This window comes from Phyllobates terribilis, unplaced genomic scaffold (genome assembly GCF_046119375.1).
Source record: "Phyllobates terribilis strain yellow unplaced genomic scaffold, ASM4611937v1 Scaffold_1__5_contigs__length_1240528914, whole genome shotgun sequence".
Classification (NCBI taxonomy): domain Eukaryota; kingdom Metazoa; phylum Chordata; class Amphibia; order Anura; family Dendrobatidae; genus Phyllobates; species Phyllobates terribilis.
The window spans coordinates 534,471,301-534,494,711 of NW_027362761.1; the positions used below are offsets into that span (position 1 = coordinate 534,471,301).

Sequence of the window (23,411 nt, forward strand, 5' to 3'; positions counted from 1 at the left end):
GGAGGGGGAGAAGGGGAGCTGTGACATCCCCCACTGTGATTGGTGGATCCTGTGTTATCAGCTTGTGTTACCTGTCATTGTTATCCTGTCTGTGATGATCATGAGCCTGCTGAAAAGAAGAGGAAGTAGAAGTATAAAAATAGCCATAGTGGTCTCTATTAAAATTGCAACAATTTTAAAAATTATTTAAAAAGAAAAATACAGACAAAAGCCTTATTTAAACAAAAGGTAATTTGGATTCTGAATATTAAAATCCAAGAAGGAGTAAACCGTTTAACCTCTGCAGATAAAAGGCAGAAACCTCTTGCTGGGGGATACTCATCGGCCCAATGCAGAATAAAAAGTATATTGCATTTTTTGTTCTGGCTCTTTGCATAGGAAAGCGTTGTCTCCTGCGGTTCCTATACAGGACATACCCCTGCCAGTCAGATCAGTAGGACACTCTTTTGGCGTCTGGTGAATGAGGACTTATAGGAAGGTTACATTGGCCTCCCAGAGCTTTTCCCAACTTATATGTTCAGCGAAGTGCACAAATGCAGCATCCGCCCAGACAGGTGGTAATCGGCCCTCTTGTAGGATGTTTTTGGCTCTTATCCCTTCCTCTTCCCATACTGGTACTGACCAGTGAGACCCAATAAATGTGGATGCAGACACGGTGTGCTGGGCTCCAAATGCTCAATAGTAAAGCAAAACCAAAAAATTGAGTTGTACATTTAAAAACCAGAGCAGCTGGGGACCTTTGATGTCCTGACCCCGTCATCTGCTCTGAATATGTCAGGGAAACATACATTTCCTGTTGATGAAAAATGGAGCGTTTACAGCCTTGGATCCACAAGCCTGTCTGTCTGATATGAGGACCTGCGGTATAAAGAGCTGGGCGCTTGGAGGGGAGCCCGGCACTTATAGGAGGGTCCTCTGGGCAGCCTCTTTCAGGCCGACTCTGTTTAAGTGATCTTTCTGTCTTTATACACATAATTAGGGTAGAGCAAATCTGCTGACAGGGTCCCTGTAATCTGGCGTTTAGTAATCCAGAATGGTCTTATTCGCGCTTCAATTCACTTAAAGGGGTTTTCCCATCTCCACGATCCTATCCCAATATGTAGTAGGTGTAATAATAATAGCAAATACCTCCAATTAGAAATGTAGTATAGTTTTTCTGATTAGCTATGCCCTGCACAAGGGGAAAGTGACCTAGCTAATCAGAAGAACTACACTACATTTCTAACTGTAGGTATTTTCTAATTTTGTTATTACACTTACTACATATCAGGATAGGATCTTAGAGATGGGAATATCCCTTTAAATAGAAATGTAACCATATCGGAGGTACAACCTTCCTCTATCAGTACAGTACTGCGGGTTGTCGGCTCTGTATGGTAGCTACAATGAGTGATCAATGGTCAGAGAAATATGTAATGAACTAGTACAGTGTGACGAAAGTGGTGGCGTAACAGGGGAGCTGCGTACCAAACCTTATCTGTGTATATCTGTGCCTCTACGAGTACAAAAGAGCTTTTCAGTATACAGTCCTTACTCTGTTAACCATGTCCCAGTCTACACTGCAAAGCAAGACTAGAAAGCTGCAGAAATTGGGAGGCAATAAAAACAACCACATCCTGTATGTTTACTCTGAAATCCAGAGAAATCCAAACATAGGGGGTCCGACTGATCATAGTGAGGGGTAATCTTAGTGATAAAACATATTTTTTAATAGCCTATTGGCTCTTGGTTTAATTATCTTTTTTTTTTTTTTCCATACTTAATGTTTGTTTTTTTTGGTTTCCTCAGGGGTCAGCAGATCCACTTAACAGTGCTTTCCATCTCACATATAACATGGTACTGAACTTGCTGCGTGTGGAGGAAATCAACCCTGAATACATGCTGGAAAAGTCCTTCTATCAGTTCCAGCACTACAGAGCCATTCCTGGAGTAGCAGAAAGTAAGTGAACCTTCTGTTTGAGCATCTGTTTATAATGTGACTTTTTCTCGTGCTGTGCTCACTGAGTGCTGTGCTCACTGAGTGCTGTGCTCACTGAGTGCTGTGCTCACTGAGTGCTGTGCTGGACTTACTGAGAGGTAGAGATGCTGCCTCCTGCTTCTCCAAATATCCTATTTAAAGGAGTTGTTCACTACTTGACATCCTCTTTTGAATGCACCCAGCGTGCAGTATAAAATGAGAAAAGCCTACTGGCCGCCCGGACTGTGGCCCCCGGCAATCTCTCACATGACAAACAATCAGCAGCCGCATTCACAGCTCCGTCACATAGAAATGTTCTGCCTGACAGAACTGTAAAGGATGCATTCAATAAGTGGCCTCTGGTCGGCTGCAGCACTCGCATGACATACACTCTCATGACCTTGCCTGGGGCCACAGCTCTCGGACCGGCCCCAGTCTGGGAGGTAAGTATGGTTTTTTTTGTTGTTTTTTTTTAAATACTATTTTTCCTTATTTTATTCTGCACACTTGGCACATTAAATATGAGATGTCTTATAGTTAACAGCCCCCTTTAATGGGAATCTGACACCAGGATTCCGTGATGTAAGAGACCCTGATTCCAGCAATGTATCACTTATTGAGCTGCCTGCTGTAATTTTGATAAAATTACTGGTCACCAGGCCTAATGCTGGAATTCTACATTCGGTCATTTTCTGGTTACACACTCCCTATAACTGCCTCACCTCTGCTGTGCCAGTTGTAGGAAGTGTGCACACAGATCTATTTCAGATGTCTGCCCATCCTGCTTAGCATAGAACTGATGAGGATTAGGGGCTGCTCGGTGTTATCGCGCTACTTCTGGATGGTGGCTGTCCCTTATGTCATGACTTTCCACTTGCTGCTCACATTGAACTGTTTTTTAAGTGTTAATCCTGATCTTGTCCCCATCGTCCGCCGTTTGCAGAGGTGAAGAAGTTGGAGGAACAATATAACAATATTCAGATTACAAATGAGGAAAGCGTCGTGACCTATTACAAAATTCGCCAGCAGCTCGCAAAACTCTCCAAAGAGATCGAAGATTACATCCACAAGCCCAAGTATTGCCTCCCTTTTCTGCAGCCTGGGCGGCTGGTTAAGGTAAAGCTGTAAATTGCAATATTTGTAGATTTTTTTGTTTTTCTTTTCCCTTGTATTTTGCCTATATAGCTGTCACAATCAACGCTGCCATATTGATTAGATACATTATCACTGTGTCCAACTGCTAAACCCCCATCAATTTAGGGCTAAAGATGGGTTTCCATCACTTGACTTGAGCACTAAATGACCCCCCATCGGCTACTTGTTTAGACAGACATCGTTCTTTGCACTCAATAGCACATCTTGTTGCTGTCCAGAGCAAGGATTTTTTTTTTAAGCAAACCAAAAGCTCTTTTCACCCGACGAACAATTGTTTTGCTCATTCGTTGGGTGTTTGGCAGCCCGTTAGCACTGCACGATTACCAGGCAAATGAGTGTTCCTAGGAATGTAAAAGCTCATCTGTATCGTCAGACCTAACTTGGTCTCTGCTGCCACCAGCCATCTTTCCTGACTCCAGCCATACATTTACACTCCATTCTGCCAGAGTTTTCAGTAGATAAGCTGAGTAACCAGCCATCAATAAACATTAGATGGTCGTCCAGTGGAATTAGATCTGCACCAAAATGTGTATGGTCCTCTTACTAGAGAACTCTACATGTGACCCCCACCACAGTTGGTTCTTGGACCCCCACCACCACTTATTAACTAAGGGGTGGGGGACTTTTGAAATCTATCATATATATTTTTATTTTGTTTTTTCTTGCCATCAGAATAAATCCTTTTGATTTTGCACAATGAAATATTTGTTTTGTATCATGGGGAATCAATTAGACTGCAGACTATAATCGACAGCCTGTGTAGCACAGCGCCAATCGTACAAGAGACTGTAGCACGTCGCCAATAGTACGGGAGACTGTAGCACAGCGCCAATAGTACGGGAGACTGTAGCACGGCACCGATCGTACGGGAGACTGTAGCACGTCGCCAATAGTACGGGAGACTGTAGCACGGCACCGATCGTACGGGAGGCTGTAGCACGGCGCCAATCGTACGGGAGACTGTAGCACGGCGCCTATTGTACAAATAAGACTGTCACTAAGCGATGAACAGTGTCTTGATGCTGCCTTATGGCGTAACTCCGGCATACAGTATATGGTGGTGCAGTATTTCTCTTGCAGACAGCACACCCCAGCAGCAGCGCCCGCTTTCTGTGCTCTGCAGGGCATTTCACACTTATGTGCAGATCTGTCCTCAGGCCAAGCAGCTGCTGCCCAGGCATTTTTCACAATAAATGCAGTCACCCTCTTTCTCTGCCAGTTGGAGGCCAATTTTATGAGTTTTCCATTAGTCATTTAGACGTCTTCACAGGTCTTGATAGAAGATTTCATAACCGTTTTATTGCTTCTCAGCTCCTTATTAAACACATGATCTTGCGTTTCACGCCTTTGCCCCCTGCAGAAATGTGGTTTAGTACATCTGTTCTCTGATCTGTCATGTGGAAGCCGTAGCAAATGTCCTCTTGATCTTCATTCTTTTATTTTTATAGGTTAAGAATGAAGAAGACGACTTTGGATGGGGTGTCGTGGTCAACTTTTCCAAAAAGTCAAATGTTAAGGTGCATTGTGTGCTCTGACTAATAACTGGATAGTCTTGTTTATATTTCTACAAATAACGGAGCTTTCACCCCTTTTATTTTGGGAATGGTCAAAGGGGAGGGACTGTCTGTCCCCTACTTGGACAAACCATTCTTAAATGCCATAGTTACACGATTTAAAATAAAAAAATAAATAAAATAAAAAAAGAAACCCTATACTTCCTTCCTAGGTCTCCCAGTGCTTACATGACATTGGCTGCAGGGCTCGCATGGCATAATAATCAGCGGCCCCCAGTGGGCTACGCTGCTCACGCTTCCCCAGGATGAAGCTCGGTGTGGTGTGAAAGCTGCAGCGCTTTTGTGGAATAACGTCACGTGAGCGCATGGAGACCCAGGGCCGACCTTGCTAGAACTGGAATGATGCAAGTGATGCAAGAGGGTCCTTCACGACGCGGCCGATCATTTAAAGGGGTATTCCATCTCAAAGATCCTATCCCAATATGTAGTAGGTAAAATAATATGAGCAAATACTTCCAATTAGAAATGTAGTACAGTTCTCCTGATTAGCTATGTCACTTAACTCATGTGCAGGCATTGCAGTAACTTGGGTATCCATGGATACGACGACTACTAACTGTCAGTATATAAGTGGTCATAACCATGGATACCTAATCTACTGCAATGCCCTGCTCATGGGGTAAGTAACGCAGCTAATCAGGATAACTATACTAAATTTCTAATTGGAGGTGTTTGCGAATATTATTTTTACACCTATTACATATTGGGATAGGATCTTGGAGATGGGAATACCCCTTTTAAATCCATCTTCCCACCTGCTTGGTTTCCCTCAATCTCCACCCCCCTAATCATTGATTGACAGCTCTGGCTTCATAGAGCCAGAGAAGGGAGGAGATAGATGGAAAACAAGAGGTCGGAAGGGGTAGTTGAATGATTGGCCCCGCTGTTAAGCACCGAGCGCCTGTGCTTGGTTTGAACAGTTATTCTCTGCTGACAGTCCCTTTTTAACATTATAAATAAGGGCAAGTTATCTTTCGATCCCTTCAGGTCCGGCACCATCAGAACCGGAGGAGAGAGCGTCCTGTCCACCTTTCACTTTATCTTTAAGCAAGTCATGAACCTCAGTTGTCAGGGGACTGTATGAGTGGGACGCCATCACTAAGACTTACAGCCATCTCTTCCCTCTGGACACTTTTATGGAACGAGTGCAAATGTCCTTTAAGGGATTTTCTGTAATTAGTGACCATTTGCAGGGATATGTCCTCACTGATCTGCTGGGGCCCTCAGGATACATACTAAGATTGTAGGGGCCACCATCCTTTTATCTGCACAGGCGCTGTGATTAAGGCTGAGTATCCACGCAGTGCATGTCAGGAGGGATTACATGCAACAGGTTTATTATTTTCTAGTGCGGTAGCCCCTCTGCTGTTAGGGCCCCAATGGTTAGACCCCCACAATCAGTAAGTAAGGACATGATAAGCCTACCATAGCTTGTTAAGTAAGTGCATGTACAGCAATTCTTTACCAAGCGTATTATACTCTGGAGTATAATATACAAGAGGTAACTCCGGATCAGTACAGGATATGTAATGTATGTACACAGTGACTGCACCAGCTGAATAGTGAGTGCAGCTCTGGAGTATAATACAGGATGTAACTCAGGATCAGTACAGGATAAGTAATGTAATGTATGTACACAGTGACTCCACCAGCAGAATAGTGAGTGCAGCTTTGGGGCATAATACAGGATGTAACTCAGGATCAGTAATGTATGTACACAGTGACTGCACCAGCAGAATAGTGAGTGCAGCTCTGGAGTATAATACAGGATGTAACTCAGGATCAGTACAGGATAAGTAATGTAATGTATGTACACAGTGACTGCACCAGCAGAATAGTGAGTGCAGCTTTGGGGCATAATACAGGATGTAACTCAGGATCAGTAATGTATGTACACAGTGACTGCACCAGCAGAATAGTGAGTGCAGCTCTGGAGTATAATACAGGATGTAACTCAGGATCAGTAATGTAATGATGTACACAGTGACTGCACCAGCAGAATAGTGAGTGCAGCTCTGGAGTATAATACAGGATGTAACTCAGGATCAGTAATGTAATGATGTACACAGTGACTGCACCAGCAGAATAATGAGTGCAGCTCTGGGGTATAATACAGGATGTAACTCAGGATCAGTAATGTAATGATGTACACAGTGACTGCACCAGCAGAATAGTGAGTGCAGCTCTGGAGTATAATACAGGATGTAACTCAGGATCAGTAATGTAATGATGTACACAGTGACTCTACCAACAGATTACGGAGTGCAGCTCTGGAGTATAATACAAGATGTAATAGTACAGGAAGTATTGCAATGTATTTAAAAAATGACTGTCAATATAGGTTTTATATATCTAGATGTAAATTGTGGTCAAATGTGAATGTTCTTCAGTCCATGAAACCATAGAGCCGACATCTGGATGTCCTCAGAGCACAGCGTATAAACAGATGAGCAGCTGAAACGTGGCTAAATTGTATTTTTAAGTAGGATGAATGTTCTGCATCTAAGATCTGTTTCAATAAATGTCATGGTCCAGATTTTTTATTTTAAGTGTCATTTAAGTGACTTTTCTTGTAATCCCGTCTCTTTAGCCAAATACTGGAGATCTGGATCCTATTTATGTGGTAGAAGTGCTGATGAACTGCTGTAAAGAGAGCGTTAAAAATGCCGCAACAGAGGCTGCAAAGCCGGCGAAACAGGTTGAAAAGGGAGAAATGCAGGTACGGCGTGTAAACTATGGGAAGGGTGGACATGATTTTCAGAATGCTTCACAAATCTTGTCTTGTACAAAGCTTACACTAGTAGGAAATAGGCCAACTTCTATGAAATTTGCTGCAAGTGAAAGCCGCAAAATAGTCACTGTGACGATGCAACTTAAAATCTTAATTAACCATACGATTAGATTTGTTAATCCAAGAGAAATACCCTATTGTGTTTTAATTAGAGACTGCTGGCTGTGTTTTATTAATGTTCTGCTTGCTGGTCAGTTTATGTACACTAATTTAACTTGTAAAGTGTCCAGCATTCCACTAATCTCATTAGTATAGTTACACGCACGCCGCCTAAGTTCAGATAGGGGCAAGACCGGTTACATGAATTCGTTAGAATCAAGGGTGAACCATTACTCAGGGTGACCATAGGCTGCAGCTTCTCTCAGGCCCACGATAGATTCAGTCCCCAGAAACGGTAGAACAGTAATATTTAATGAGGCACGGCCAGTGCAATGTAAATGTCTTTGAGTAACAGGTTCCACTAATAACAGGACAACCTCCTTTGCAGCACAGCAGTACACAGTCTATTATCCTGTAGCACAGTACAGCACAGTTTTAATGCATACACAACCACAGGCTTTACCTGCACAAGGACTCAATTGTACACATCATTCTTTATCCTGCATGGAGATGGAGGGGAGGAGGGTTTGATGAGGGAGATGATCTCTGTGACACAACTCCTTCCAGTCCTTATCTTCCTGCCCAATGATGGACTTCCTGAATTAACTGTGCAGGGTATCTGACCTGTGTTGAGCTTCACCCTGAAATTGAATCTTGTTCTCTTTCCTGCACTTCTGTGAGATACAGATCACACACACCACTTCTCCCTTTGGCTGCAGCCAGAATAGTAAACAACTTCCCCAAAATCCCCCTGGGGCTCTGCTGAAACACTCCCCTTCTCCTGTGACTGTGTTAACCCCTCTAGTTGCTGGATGCTTCTGGAGCACAACACTTCCTGTCTCATGTGCTTGTGTTACTTCTAATAGTTGCAAAATGCTTTTAAAGCAACAGCTCTACTTCTGCATGTCACAGTATCTCAGGAGCCCTCTAACCATTGTTCAAAATACGTCTAGGCCAATTGTCTAAGTGTTGAAAGAAGAACCGGCTGAGCCTTTACGACAGGGAGGTCTCACACGTAGACCCAGGTAATGCAGTCGACCTGAGAAAGATACCTCCACTAATGCACACTTAGTTTTGAGGTTGGGGGTGGGGGTGAGAGCAGTTCTGCCATTCAGGGGGCTGAGCCCAGAGAAGCAGAAGGGACCTGTGTTTTGTAGCAGTCAGACTTGGGACTGAGAATCAAGGAGCATCAGAAAGTCTTTACAAGGAGAATTAGAGACATCCTTCAGGACAACAGACGGATTGCATGGCATCCAAAGAGACACAGATTTGGATTCTATATGGTTCTGGCGTAAGGGTACAACCTTGACTGGAAGGATACGGATCTGCTCCTTTGACCATCAGGGAGACTATGGATATGTGGTTTGGGGTTGCCAGCAGGGACCCACTGGTCGCCTGCAACCCACAGAGACATTCGGAGAAGCCAGATTGGGACCCACCGGTCATCTGGCCCCATCAAAACTCTTGGAGAGGCCAGGTTGGGATCCTCGGGTCTCCTGGCCTTGTACCTGCCACTACCTATTCTCTGTGGGGGCCCGCCAGAAGCGGGGGGGGCCTCTGGTTGAGGTAGTCGGCCCTGGAAGTCTCCAAAGTCGCAGCTATTCTATCCCAGGCAGGTGGAGAAGAAAGGGTGAGACTGGGTAATTTTGTACCATCTTGGGTGTTTGCTGGGACTGTACTAGTTTTATTGTCCGCTTTGTGGTTCAATAAAGTACTGCCACGCTGTTTTACCCGCAACCTGTGTTGTCTGAGTAGCGTTACACCCACTTAAGACCCCGGGTCTTCACAGCCACCTTACATCGATACTGATTATAACATGTATGAGGAAATACTGGACAGAAGGGCAGATCAGAACACCTTAGCGGTTGTACATATTAAAGGGGGTTTCTGGTCCCAACAAATACTATACTACAGTACCAAAAGTGTTTATAGTGACCAGCAGGCCTGTGATTGGCTGCAGCAGTCTGACTGAAGAATGGGATGCGATCCCTTCCGATCCTGGTGCAAACAACGGTACATCTTGTGGTGAATCCACGAGGGTGGCAGCAGATGCATGCTTTTGATATATCGAAGTCATCCATGCTACTTGCAGAGTTTTTGGGGGACGGGGTGGCCAGACAACCCCTTTAAGCTCATTTAAACGTGCAAACTTAACTGCCATTTGCTGGACTGTCTATGGGGTTGACGGGGCCAGTGACCATTTGACTGAGCGCTATCTCTTGTGTGCGTCCAGATTATTGTGGAGACTGCCTGCTGGGCCTGCGCTGCTGAGATGTAGTCCTGTGTGCATCTCCACATTCAGCATGGACATCTACTTCTCCAGCGCTCCAGACATCATGTAATACAGACCGGTCAGATAACGGGAGCTGTCACGTAGATCGTGGCATGTCTTAGTCGCCTGGAGCTTGGCAGCAGACTGCGCTGCACATTTGGTTTCCACATGCTGAGTGTAATTAATAAAGGCCGGAAGGATTCCCACATGTTGCACTGCTCCATCAGCTTCTGCTGGTCTCTTTTTGGGTTCTGCTTGCATAGTCTGCGCTATGATATCCTATCTATGTCCTTTTTTTTTTTCTTTTTTCTTAGCTGCTCCAGTGCATTTAAATTTTAAATCCTACAACTTTTCAAAACATTTTCTTTAAAACTATGGTGCCATGTTGTGTCTACAGCTCCCTTGCAGGGCTATGTGTCTTCATGGTTACAGGTTTCCAACAAGCCTTGTGTAGTCTTATCTTAATCTCCTTCTCGCTTAATATTCTTTGCAACAAATTTTCATAACAGCTCTGCTATACTTCGCCGCTCTACATGCTTCGGACTTCTGAAATCTCATAGCTTTTGCTGGTACTTTAAAACACAGCTTATACACACAAAAAAATAAAGGCATGTATAGCCTTAAATTGGTAGTCCGGTCCAGAGCTGCAAGTCTGCAGTCACTCTACATGACTGCAAATTTGTGAACTCACATTTTGCTCACAATGCATGCTGGATTCACTGGCACCGGGAGTGGGCGGTATGCGATTTGCAGACTTCCGACCACATTCCGACTAGACTGTATCTGGTTTCGCTCAATGCAAGTCTAGTTGCCACTTGTCCACATGTATGCAAATTACATACTTCCGTTCACACACCCATCACATAGTGTGACTGCAGACTTGTACCTTAAAAACAGACAACCACTTTAAACTTCAAAAATAGATTTCTCACTAATGCCACAACAAAATTCTACTAGAAATGCATGAATGTGATATTTTTTCATTTATTTATATAGCGCCATTAATTCCACAGGGCTTTACAAACTTCATCATCACTGTCCCCATTGGGGCTCACAATCTACATTCCCTATCAGTATGTCTTTGGAGTGTGGGAGGAAACTGGAGAACCAGGAGGAAACCCACACAAACACGGGGAGAACATACAGACTCCTTGCAGATGTTGTCCTTGGTGGGATTTGAACCCGGGACCCCAGCGCTGCAATGCTACAGTGCTAACGACTAAGCGCATTACAGGGGCGTTACACTCATACCTTTAGTTGGGGATAGAATATCCTGCTCACAGATCTTCTTCTTTAAGAACTAAATCCTGCAGATTCTTATATAGGTCCCTCCATATGCACACGTGTCTGTCAGTCCTGCACGGGTGTGGGGGTAGTAAAGCAAGTATGAATATGACCTCCATGTGTTGGTCACATCTCCGGCCACTTGCTGGAGGGTTTTTGTCCTAAAGGGAGGAGAGTCCCGACTTTTCTTCCATGACCTATTATTTAGATACTTCTAAAGAGAAATAATGTCTGGTTCTGCAATAAATGACGGGGAATCGGTTGCAGACATCCCTCCAAGAATCTCCGGATTCCTTATGGTATAGTGATATTTTTGCTAAAATTGAATCTTTCCCTTCTACACTTTCTAATATTTGTTCGAAAAGAACCTACACGATTCAAATAGACAAAGTCCCTCTGTCTACTATTTATTTAGTTGTTTTTTTTTTTTTTACCTTGGGGAGAATTGGAGACCGAATAAAATCCAAATCTGACAGTTTGCACTGGATTCTCAATCACTATAGATCAGTTAGTATAAACTCGGGTGTGATCCTATTGTCTCAACATTTCACACACAACATTATGTTCATACACAAATGTTTTTTTTTTGTGATCTGTGCACAGACCAATAGTAGCCGATATGCTTGTGCACATGGGCAGTTTTCCACACAAATCTCAGGTCCACATGGAATAAAATAGCAGCAAATAGCGCCACACCTGTTTACAGGTCATGTATGGTATTGCAGCTCTGCACCAATACACTTATTTGAAGCTGATCTGCAACTTCACACACAGCCTGTGAACTAGGTTTGGTGTTTGTCCTGTTGTAGAACCCCTTTAAGTGTTTTTTCACATGTTGCGGTTTTTTGCTGCAGTTAATTTTTTTCCAAGAGTTAGAAACTTAAAATACCGGCAAAATGAATGAGATTTCTGAAATATCATGTACATGCTGCTTATTTGTTCCTTTGTGGATTTTAACCACCAATCCATACATTTTGTTTTGTTTTGTTTTTCAAATCTGCAGCTTATCCCTTTTCAACAATTTTAGTGTTTTTCACTCATTCAGTTGAATAGGAGGAAATAACTCAAGTAAAAAAATGCATCAAAAACGCACGTATTATATGCAGCATTTTTCCTGCCAACACTCTGAATTTTGTTGCAGAAAAATACGCTGCCGATAGTAAATGTGTGCACATAGTCAAAGTGTGCGTACTCCTCTGCCACCTGCTTCATGATATAATGTAGACACCAGGGGGAAATGTTGTACTGCATGGTGGCTATTCAGATAACAACCATGTCATATATGATCGCACAGTCCTTCAATGTGGAGCTGATCTCTGCTATGGCTTATTTTATTTGTATATACTTTTTTTTTCTTCTCTTTTGCATATAAACAGTTACAAAATAGACATGTACAAAACTCCAAGCCATCACTGGCCCACCCAAGCTGCTGTTAATTTATAATATAAATGATCAGAAGTAAATGTTATCAATGCTTCGTCATTTTCTACCAGGTCGTTAAATCATTTAGTTCTGCTTTTTCCAAGTTTCTGGGAAAGTTGGGTGACGATCAGGATGACAACTGTTCTTAGGGTTGTCGCCCAGCTTTCCCAGACCCATAACATCTATCTGTCCTCTATCTGTCCTCTATCTGTCCTCTATCTGTCCTCTATCTGTCCTCTATCTGTCCTCTATCTGTCCTCTATCTGTCCTCTATCTGTCCTCTATCTGTCCTCTATCTGTCCTCTATCTGTCCTCTATCTGCCCTCTATCTGCCCTCTATCTGCCCTCTATCTGCCCTCTTTTCTACATCTATATGTAATATATAGAAATAATTACTGACGCCGTGAGTAGATACATAAACACGCATACCACAATTGTGAAGATTTCCTAATGTGCACCCACCATGTAAAAATTAGTATATATTGTTACCCAGAGGCTGATGTAACCCATCAGTTGCCATTTGGATGTGTTATACCTTCTATCGTCCTCGTACTTATTCTCAGCATACATATTTGACCCATGTATATCGCTTCCGTCTGTTGTATAAGCTCCAGACCCATATTCTGCTGGTATACACAATCCCTAACAGTCGCCCGTCATGGCTCAGATTTGATCCACAACAGACCCGATTATGGCAAAAATTACCTGATCGAACCTTTCTAGTGCAGTTATCCCCTAAATGGTGACCAGACTGGATGTCAGTATATATGACTGCTGTTGTATGTAGGTTTTTTTTTTTACTAACATTAATGTTGGTGACTTCTTGTACTTTCTTCTTTGCAGGTTGTTCCAGTTTTGCTGCATTTGCTCTCTGCGATCAGTAGTGTCCGTCTGTACATCCCCAAGGATCTCCGGCCTGTTGACAACAGACAGAGCGTGTTAAAATCCATACAGGTAATATATGGCGATATAGTAACCTCCGAAGTAACTTCTTTACGAGATCACTTTGATTGTATTTTGTTCTTATTTTTATATGATCTAACACAGGGTTCCCCAACTCCAGTCCTCAAGGCCCACCAACAGGTCATGTTTTCAGGATTTCCTTAGTATTGCACAGGTGATAATTACATCACCTGCACAGGCAATAATTACATCACCTGTGCAATACTAAGGAAATCCTGAAAACATGACCTGTTGGTGGGCCTTGAGGACTGGAGTTGGGGAACCCTGATCTAACATGTATAAAAGGTCAATGTATTTTCAACCAACTTTGCATAAATTTGTAGTACAAGCGAATATTAGAAACTTTGTAATATATCTTTTCAGAGAAATCTGCTTTTTTTCTAAACTTTTGAGCCACTTCTTCCCCTCTGCCACCTTCTGAACTCCTCATCCACTGTGGGGGTAAAAAACATCCAAAATCCATCTTATTCAAAGGAAGACTGATTACCAGCTCAGTGAGGTGTCAGGTTACACCTCCTAATATACTCTATGGAGAAGTGACGGGGAATGAGGAGCAGAATGAGGAACAAGCCGAGGAAGAAACAGGCAGATGGTGCTGAAGTTAGTGAGCAACTTATCTCATCCCAGAGCTGGAATCACATCTCCACAGCTCAGTACTACAGTATAATGACCTCTCTGCTGCTGTTACTTAAAATGTCCTAAACAGAGGAAGAAAAGTGTGAATCCCTCTGGTTTTGTGTGTATTCTACTTATAAGAGAGATCATAGCAACTAGTTTCTACCCAATAGGTCAGAGAGATCTGAAAATTTAGAGCGTGCCCACAGTGGGGAAAACTGCTGAGAATGCTTTTTATAATGGCCAGAAGTAGTGTTATTAATCATGTACATGCACAGGGCAGTTTATATTATAAAGTTTAAATGAAAGATACACTTTAAAAGGAACCTGTCATGTAAAAAAAAACGCTACTAACCTTCCGATATGGGGTCAGTATGCAGGTAATAGTGTTCTAAAACTGCAGTAGCCTCTCTGCCAGCCCCTCTATTGGGAGGAAATGAACTTTATTCCTCCTCCCGGCAGCCTCCGACTTACAATCATAGAGGTGCGACTGCTGCGACTGGATGGGCGAGGTCATGTGCTGACTAAATTTACGCGACCTCGCTCAATGGAAGTGAATTGAGCGAGGCTTGGGCACGTCTAGTCGGAATGTGGCAGAAATGTCAAAATGGCATACTTGCGGTGACATGACTGCCCTCTGTTGGCACCTATACCAGAGAGTCCTGACAGCGTTCAGTCCGCGCTGTGTGGATTCACAAGACTGTAGTCACGTAGAGTGACTGCAGACTTGTGCTTCAAGCCTGGACAACCCCTTTAATTATAATATTTACAGTAAAAGTCACTGCGTCGTCTCTTCTCTAAAGCCAAGTGCTGATGACTATGGCTTTTATTACAGCTACGACATAGGCTTTCCCCGTCTATCAAGTGGCTAATGTATCTGCCCAGCAGTTTGTGGCATGGGGAGTGAAGGTTCCTTGCAATGATTATTGGTTCTGTATGTCTATTAGTGATGTCTTCCAGGACGGCATTACTGTCTGCTGCCTGTATTACTGTATACAACATAGGTTTGCAGCTCAGGCTTCCTGGAAAGCCGAGTAAGGCAAAGATCCGGCAAGTGTATAAAAAAATTGTCCAATTTTCACCCTTATCAAGCGACAATGTTTTTCACCTATAATGTAATTTTGTTTTATACATCAGCAGTTATTAAATTTTACAAGACCAAATACAGTTTCCCATGTTAAAGAATGGAAATGTATCCATAAAAATCAGTCTATACTTTGATCCGTATGGGATCCCATTTATTTATTTATTTTATTGCACATACATAGCCTTGTATGAGCAAGAGGCATCCAAAATACTGAGAATAGTGCATTCTGCCATTTTTTTTTTTTCACGCAGTCATTTGGTTTGTGTGCAATAAATAAATTATCTGAACATCCGCAATGAGTAAGAATTGGGCCGAGTAATGTGGGGGGTTTTAGCTTTTTTTTATTTATTTTTTTTTTCATGGACAGCACTTGGATCAAAAATACTGTCCAGTGAAAGTAGTCTTAGGTTACCGAGAGGGACATATCAGATGACACCCAGCTTTCCTGGGAACAGATGGAGCGAAGTCTTAATGCTAATTCTCTAATGGGGGCAGTTAGTCACTGACTAGTCTGCGGAGAACGCCAGCTGGATGGAAGTGGAGAAATGTTGACAGATGCTCAGTAAATAAACCTGTGAGTTTGTACAGCCCCTGCGACCAATCCTCCCCCCCCCTGCTCACAACATAGACATGTGTGGCATGTTGTCCTGCACAGCGGGTGGGGGGATCAGTGTGCAGCGGCCCCTGCAGTTTCACCACCACTGTAGCTCCAGAGCTCAGATTTGCGCTACTTTTTTTTTTTTTTTTTTTTTTTTCTTGCTGCCATGTTTTGCTGCCTGCCTGTTAGTTTTTTGGCCCATAGTTAAAAAAAAAATAGTTTTTTTTTTTCCAAGCTTAAACCATAATGTCTAAATGTCCTCACATGAGCATGGCTATTAGTGACATGTATAAAAGTAAACAATGCCCGACCACCACAATGCCCGACCGCCACAATGCAAAAAAGTAAGCAGTGTTGTTTTTACATTTGCAATTGTGATTTTTTTTTTTTCATGCACCCATATAACCTTAGTTCAGTGCTGCGCTTCATCCATAAATCCAATTTTTTTGTGAAGAATAGTCACTATTTTTTCCGACATTAAAAAAACAAACAAATAAAACGTTTCCCCTAAATAGTTAGATCAAATTGCCCTTTTTTCCGAAAATGTTTTATGGTTGTGTATTGGTGGCCAAACATCTTTTATTGTTCCTGCTTGCAAGGTGGAAGCAAAGCTGAGCTTTTGGTATCCTGAAAAGCAGAAAAACACAACAAAACCTGCTTTTTATAGGCAGCTTTTTTACTGCCAAGAGCAGGTTTTGTCTGCAGAAAAAAGCAACATGTGAACATAGCCTTCAGGTGCATTTACACCTGTCAACTGCAGCGCTTACAACTGTTGACAATCCGATCAGTGGTTGGTAAATGCTGTTTAGAGCGGGCTGACCAGAATTCTGTATGTACAGAACGATCGGTAATATGTTAGTTCTGTGCGCATATCCTATCATATCATCGGTATTGGCAGCACATCTCCTGTTGAAATAGTTTGATGTACTGCCGATAACAATGATTTTAATGCAGACAAATGATCCCATCACTGTATGGTGATTGCCGACATGTTTACACAAGGAGATAATTGGTGATTATGGGCTTGACTAACTGAGCCTTTACCTTTTTTCCACGTCTCCTGGCTGCCCCCAGACATCTCATGCAATGACATGTTTCCCTGTAAAACAAAGGATCGGCATGTTGATGTTCAGTACGCCCAATGCCCCTGAATTAGGCCAAATGAACATCGGACAAACCTCCAATGCACATTAAGTGGTGGACTGGCTGGCCCTTTCCAAATAGGCAAGTCATCTGCCTATAGTCTAATGTGAATGACCACTTTGAGCGACTTTTGCCGCGTTTGTCATTTGAGGATACTAGTGAACACTTGTTTTCTTGCCGAAGTGACTGCAATTTGAGTTACTTTTAATAAATTGGCCACAGCGAGCTCCATCTACTATACAGTATACTGCCTTTCTGTGCCACACGGACTTGTTTTAGGCCCCTCCCACGCAGGAAGACATAGAGAACATGGAAGGTAATGTGCAGAAGACCTACGTTATTTTGAGTGACGATCGACTGGTAACGACTGAGGTCCCATGACTCTCTCTCTTTCTGATCATTTTCCAGGAGGTACAGAAACGCTTTCCGGATGGCGTGCCGTTACTCGATCCCATTGACGATATGGGCATTAAGGATCCAGGTCTTAAGAAAGTCATTCAGAAAACCGAAGCCTTTGAGCACCGGATGTATTCTCACCCTCTCAACAACGACCCCAATCTGGAGTCCGCATACAAGCTGTGTGAGAAGAAAGCCCAGGTACGACACTAAATTCTTCCATTTGGGAAATTTTAGGTTTGAAGCCTACACTATTTTTTTGTAGACGTGTTATTATTTGCCTTGACTTACAGATTGCAGTGGATATCCGAACAGCGAGGCGCGAGCTGAAGAAAGCGCGCACGGTGTTACAGATGGATGAGCTGAAGTGCAGGAAGCGCGTGCTGAGACGCATGGGCTTCGCTTCCTCCGCTGATGTTATTGAGATGAAGGGACGGGTGGCCTGCGAAATCAGCAGGTAATGCTTTTTATTTTCATAGCCGAAAATTGGGAGAACGAATAGATGTGTCAAAAGGGACGTCTCCTACTAAAAGTGGCCACTAGGACAAACAACTGATAGCAGTTTCCTGGCACCAGAGGCCATTATTTCCTCGGCCAGTCAGACATTTTCCCTACAGTAGTAGTAGTATTACATGGCATCACGAGGTCTCCAGAAAAGAGCTCCCCATACAGAGCAGCCCTCTTATGGCTCATAGCGGAGGGCTCCAAGGGAGGGACATCTGTTTTAGGATATAATCTCTACTGTTGTCTTCAGGAAACAACCTCTTTTAAGGGTATGTGCACACGATGCAGAAATGAAGCAGAAAATTTCTGCATAATTTCTGCATCTCCCTGGCAGAAAAAACGCATGCAGATTGTGCATGCGTTTTTCCTGCGGAATACATGCGGATTCACATGGTTTTCCACATGCGTTTCCGCATGCGGACTGACAAGCGCTTTCCAGGCGATTTTAGCATCACCTGGAAAGTGCTTGACAACTAGGTCACACTATATAAATCCATGCAACCAGCATGGATTTATATAGTGTGACCCAAGAGAGTGTATATACTTACCTCCGATGGCCCGCGCTGTCCTGCTCAATCCGTTCTCCCGGCTGCCGGCAACTTTGAATTGAAAGACCTGCCGACGTCAGCGTCACGTGACCCGTCACATGACTCTGACGTCACCGCAGGTCCTTCAACTCACTGCAAAGTGCCGGGAACCAAGCAGGAGCGCTGCGCGGGCCGACAGAAGGTAAGTATACATTTATTTTTTATTTTATTCTTGTTTTACAGCTTTTTTAATGGTACCTGGGTGTGGATGAGACTCTCCTCTCCTCTACACCCGGGTACCATCCGCACATTAGAACGCGCCAATAGCGCAAGTACAAATGCAGTCTTGCATTAGAACGCGCCAATTCCGCAAGTCAATGGCGGCGAAAACGCCGCGTTTACGCAAAATTAATTGACATGCTGCGGATTTTTGAGCGCAGCGTTTACGCTGCGGAAAAATCTGCATCATGGGCACAGCACATGCGGATTTCAATTGGGGAACATTGCTGCCCTTCTACCATGCGTTTTTAATGCGTTTTCGCAACTGCAAAAACACCGCGGAAACGCATTAAATACGCATCGTGTGAACTCAGCCTAAAAGTGGATTTTACATGATTGCCTAGACTAAGAGTGTGCCATTAGTATGTCAGATGATTGAGGGGTTGTCAGACACTTTCTGGTCATCAGACCCAGAGGTGAAACGTTGTCTGGTACTGCAGCTCAGCCCGTCCATGGGAAGGTGGAAGCACTGCAGGACCAGACACTTTGGCATGGACTCTACTCCAGGCTTCAGCATTACCGGCCATCATTCTGCTGAGTTGTGGGGCTCATTGTGGTGGGACTCTCCATCAATGTAAACTCCCAGAAAACACCTTAATGAACTAAACAAATGCAGTTATAATTCCCATATAAATCTAACATGAGGGTCACCAGAATAGAGAATGTTCTAGGCGCCATACAGATACATGTGTCCGTTTTTCTCTGGCGCCCCATTTTCCTCCCTTTCCTTCGACCCATCGTCCTCCCTTTCCTTCGGCCCCTCGGCCTCCCTTTCCTTCGGCCCCCTCGGCCTCCCTTTCCTTCGGCCCCTCGGCCTCCCTTTCCTTCGGCCCCTCGGCCTCCCTTTCCTTCGGCCCCTCAGCCTCCCTTTCCTTCGGCCCCTCGGCCTCCCTTTCCTTCGGCCCCTCGGCCTCCCTTTCCTTCGGCCGCGATCTCAGCCAACCTCAGTGCAGTGCTTACAAATTTACTAGGAAAGTGCTTGTCAGCACTGCTCATGCGAGACAGCAGCGGTGAACGGTCTCACAGACAACAAGCAGTGAACTATTACCTAAAGATATGGAGAGAACAAGGCAAAATGTTAGATAGTTGGCAAAGTTGCTTGTTTTTTACAGATCCATTGTAAATGTACCCATGTTAGAAGATGGCATTAACCCTTTATTGTATATTATAACATGGTATAGAAGATTAGTAAACGTGCTGTTCAAGTTTCGCAGATGGGGGCAGTGTATAATTCAGTGATCTTTGTGTCCTCCCAGTGCTGACGAGCTGCTCCTTACCGAGATGATGTTTAATGGGCTTTTTAATGATCTGACGGCAGAACAAGCGACCGCCCTGCTCAGCTGCTTCGTGTTCCAGGAGAACGTAAGTTCAGGTTCCCAGGCTGTCCAGCTCTGTGCTGAGGAGGCCCATTTGTTTGCAGTTCTCATTGTTTATCTCCGTTAGATAAATTATATATTTGAAGTGGATTTTGTGTTCCTTTTCCCTAAGCTACGAGGAATAGGGAGAAGTTGCTGTGTAAAAGCTCGTTTTTTGGTGTCTTGGAGTGGAGAGGAGACCATGTACACGGCCATCTCGTCACTGATGTGCAATAGTCTAGACATCCGTTTGCCGTTCAGCTTGTAGACCGCCCTTCAGAGAACTTATCATAAAACCTCTTTAAATGGAACATTTCATTATATTAAAGGGGATTTGGGGGAATTCTGTCTTAGATGAGGCCCGGAATGGCTCCCATGTGTTATACTGGGCTGGGAGCTGCTACGAAACGTCTTTGGTGAACCCAGGGACTGTGTAATGTTTCTTGATCCCTTGTGGGGGCACTGCTGGCGATTTGAGCACGTTCTTTTGGGTTGCCCCACAGTTTATAACTGATTTATTTTTATTTTTATAGTCAGAGGGCTGTTTTTAAAGGAGTCGGTCCCAAGTGGTCTACAACCTCAAACTCAAGTGACTGACGTTAAGCTGCAGACAAAGACCATGGACAAGGGTGGTGCTCAGGGGTTAGCTAAGAAATCTGGGGGGCTTTGCAGTGAAGGTCTGAATTGGGTCCCCAGTTGCTATTAACCCATTGGGTTCCCTCAATGACATTGCAGAGGTCTAATGGTGGTGATAGAGCCAACCACACCCCTCCATTTAACCATTTAGACGTTAAGGTTGCTGTTTACCAGGTATAATTGCTACAATAAGAAATAGGTCCAATAGCCGGCACTTGTGGGTAAGGAGTGGTTTTGGCTCATGAGATCTCTCCATACAGATCCTTTTGCCGTACGTTTTCAGCGAATGTCGGGAGAAGTTGGTGGTGCTGGGCAGAGGGCAAGGCTTTCCGGCACCGCAGCTCACGGTCCATTAGCAGTTACTTAGCCTGTTGTTGCTGGTGGCACCATTTTCATAGGAACAGATGTAACAGCTGATGATTTACCTTTTTTTTTTGGTTTACACGACTCCCTTTCTCATTAATTTTGGGATCTGTGCAATTGCTGTGACTGTAATAATGAAAGCCCGGCCCCTTGTAGCCATGTGAGCTCCCGGGAGGTGGGTGGGCATGCAGAGAACAAACATTTCATCTTCCCCGCTGAGGACAGATTGCACAAGGTCCAGCTGGAGTCCGGGGGCATTTTCTCATTAAGTGCCGTGTTTGGACAGCTGGTTTTCCAGAGGAAGTTGCTGCACTGTGGATGGTGTCTGATGATTACAGACTATGAATATCAGATAGTGATCACCAGTAAGTGGGATCAGGGCACAGATGGACTCCTTCCTTCCCTGATCCTGCTGTTGTCTCTGACACTGGGTACATGAGAGGCAGCCACTTAGTTCCTCCATAGACTGAACATACAAGGAGTTTCCAGCTGTCAGTGGATGACTACGCTTGGTCCTCTTATGACCATGTCATCTGGCAGCATAGCAATGTGCCCATGACAGCCGGTCTACTCATCAGTGCTGAAAAATGTATGGTTACAGTCACAGAGTAGATCCTCAGGAGCCGACTACATACAGTCACAATCAAAACTATTCAACCTCCATTGCAGATTAATTTATTAGCCAAATTTACAAACTTTCTGCTGTTTACAATAAACCAATGAGACAGGAACAATGTAAATCACACTACACAAGTAATATGACAAGTGGTTTCTCCAAATTCACCACAAAATGCCACTCCTAATGACTACTGCAGTCTCAGGATTATTCATCCCCTTCACAATATTAGTACTTATTAGAGCACCTCTGGCTGTAATAACCTGCTGCAAACGTCATACATAGCCAGGCACCAGATCCATCTCACCCTCCGCAAGCTGCAGGTTTCCAGTGCCAAAGGAAGCAAAGCAGCCCTAAAGCATCACGGAGCCCCCCCGCCACGCTTCGCTTCAGGCCTCCTCGCGGAGCCCCCCGCCACGCTTCGCTTCAGGCCTCCTCGCAGAGCCCCCCGCCACGCTTCGCTTCAGGCCTCCTCGCGGAGCCCCCCGCCACGCTTCGCTTCAGGCCTCCTCGCGGAGCCCCCCGCCACGCTTCGCTTCAGGCCTGCTCGCGGAGCCCCCCGCCACGCTTCGCTTCAGGCCTGCTCGCGGAGCCCCCCGCCACGCTTCGCTTCAGGCCTCCTCGCGGAGCGCCACGCCACGCTTCGCTTCAGGCCTCCTCGCGGAGCCCCACGCTTCGCTTCAGGCCTCCTCGCGGAGCCCCCCGCCACGCTTCGCTTCAGGCCTCCTCGCGGAGCCCCCCGCCACGCTTCGCTTCAGGCCTCCTCGCGGAGCCCCCCGCCACGCTTCGCTTCAGGCCTCCTCGCGGAGCCCCACGCCTCGCTTCAGGCCTCCTCGCGGAGCCCCACGCTTCGCTTCAGGCCTCCTCGCGGAGCCCCACGCTTCGCTTCAGGCCTCCTCGCGGAGCCCCCCGCCAGGCTTCACTTCAGGCCTCCTCGCGGAGCCCCCCGCCAGGCTTCGCTTCAGGCCTCCTCGCGGAGCCCCCCGCCAGGCTTCGCTTCAGGCCTCCTCGCGGAGCCCCCCGCCACGCTTCGCTTCAGGCCTCCTCGCGGAGCCCCCCGCCACGCTTCGCTTCAGGCCTGCTCGCGGAGCCCCCCGCCACGCTTCGCTTCAGGCCTCCTCGCGGAGCGCCACGCTTCGTCTCAGGCCTCCTCGCGGAGCCCCCCTGCCACGCTTTGCTTCAGGCCACCCGCCACGCTTTTCTTTATATTTTATTTAGTCATAGCACTGATCCATAGGCACAAAAAGTTCCAGTTTTGTTTCATCACTCCAGAGAACAGAATCCCAAAACTTCTGTATACTGTTGAATATGTTGGATCTCACTTTTCTTGTGCCTTTAGATCAGTAAAGGGTGTCATCTTGGAGTTTGGCCATGGAGACTTTCAGCATTTAGTAAGCGCCTTACACTACAAGCTGGAGCCTCAGTGCCTGCTGCCACCAAATCTCACTGCAGGACTTCTGATTCAGTCCAGAGTTTTTGACCACTTGACTCCGTAATCTGGTGGCAGCTGGTGATCACTTCCTCTCTTAGTATAATCCGTGTTCCTTTAGCTTTGAACTCTTCTTTTAACTGTAAGTATCCTTTACCTGATTTCTGCAAGGTGTTAGTGATCTCTTCTCTTCCCTTTTTTACCACTCTCGTGACAACCTAAGAATTTCAGTGAACTGAAGGCCATTGCCCATGAGGAACGTGGTATGATTCCACAGAAATGCAGCCAGAAGCTGATGGCCAGTTATATATCACGTTTGCGGCAGGTCCTAACAGCCAGAGGTGCT

General features: G+C 44.9%; 1 protein-coding gene across 1 annotated transcript in view; it reads left to right on the forward strand.

Moving 5' to 3' along the window:
* The window catches only part of MTREX (Mtr4 exosome RNA helicase), a 75,970-nt gene that overhangs the window by 44,560 nt on the left and 7,999 nt on the right, over positions 1-23,411 (forward strand). The window contains exons 16-23 of the mRNA XM_073680342.1: positions 1,789-1,939; positions 2,901-3,073; positions 4,561-4,629; positions 7,277-7,405; positions 13,398-13,508; positions 17,369-17,557; positions 17,650-17,813; positions 19,923-20,028. Of these exons, the coding sequence (XP_073536443.1) occupies positions 1,789-1,939; positions 2,901-3,073; positions 4,561-4,629; positions 7,277-7,405; positions 13,398-13,508; positions 17,369-17,557; positions 17,650-17,813; positions 19,923-20,028 (1,092 nt within the window). The remainder of the gene's footprint in view (positions 1-1,788; positions 1,940-2,900; positions 3,074-4,560; positions 4,630-7,276; positions 7,406-13,397; positions 13,509-17,368; positions 17,558-17,649; positions 17,814-19,922; positions 20,029-23,411) is intronic.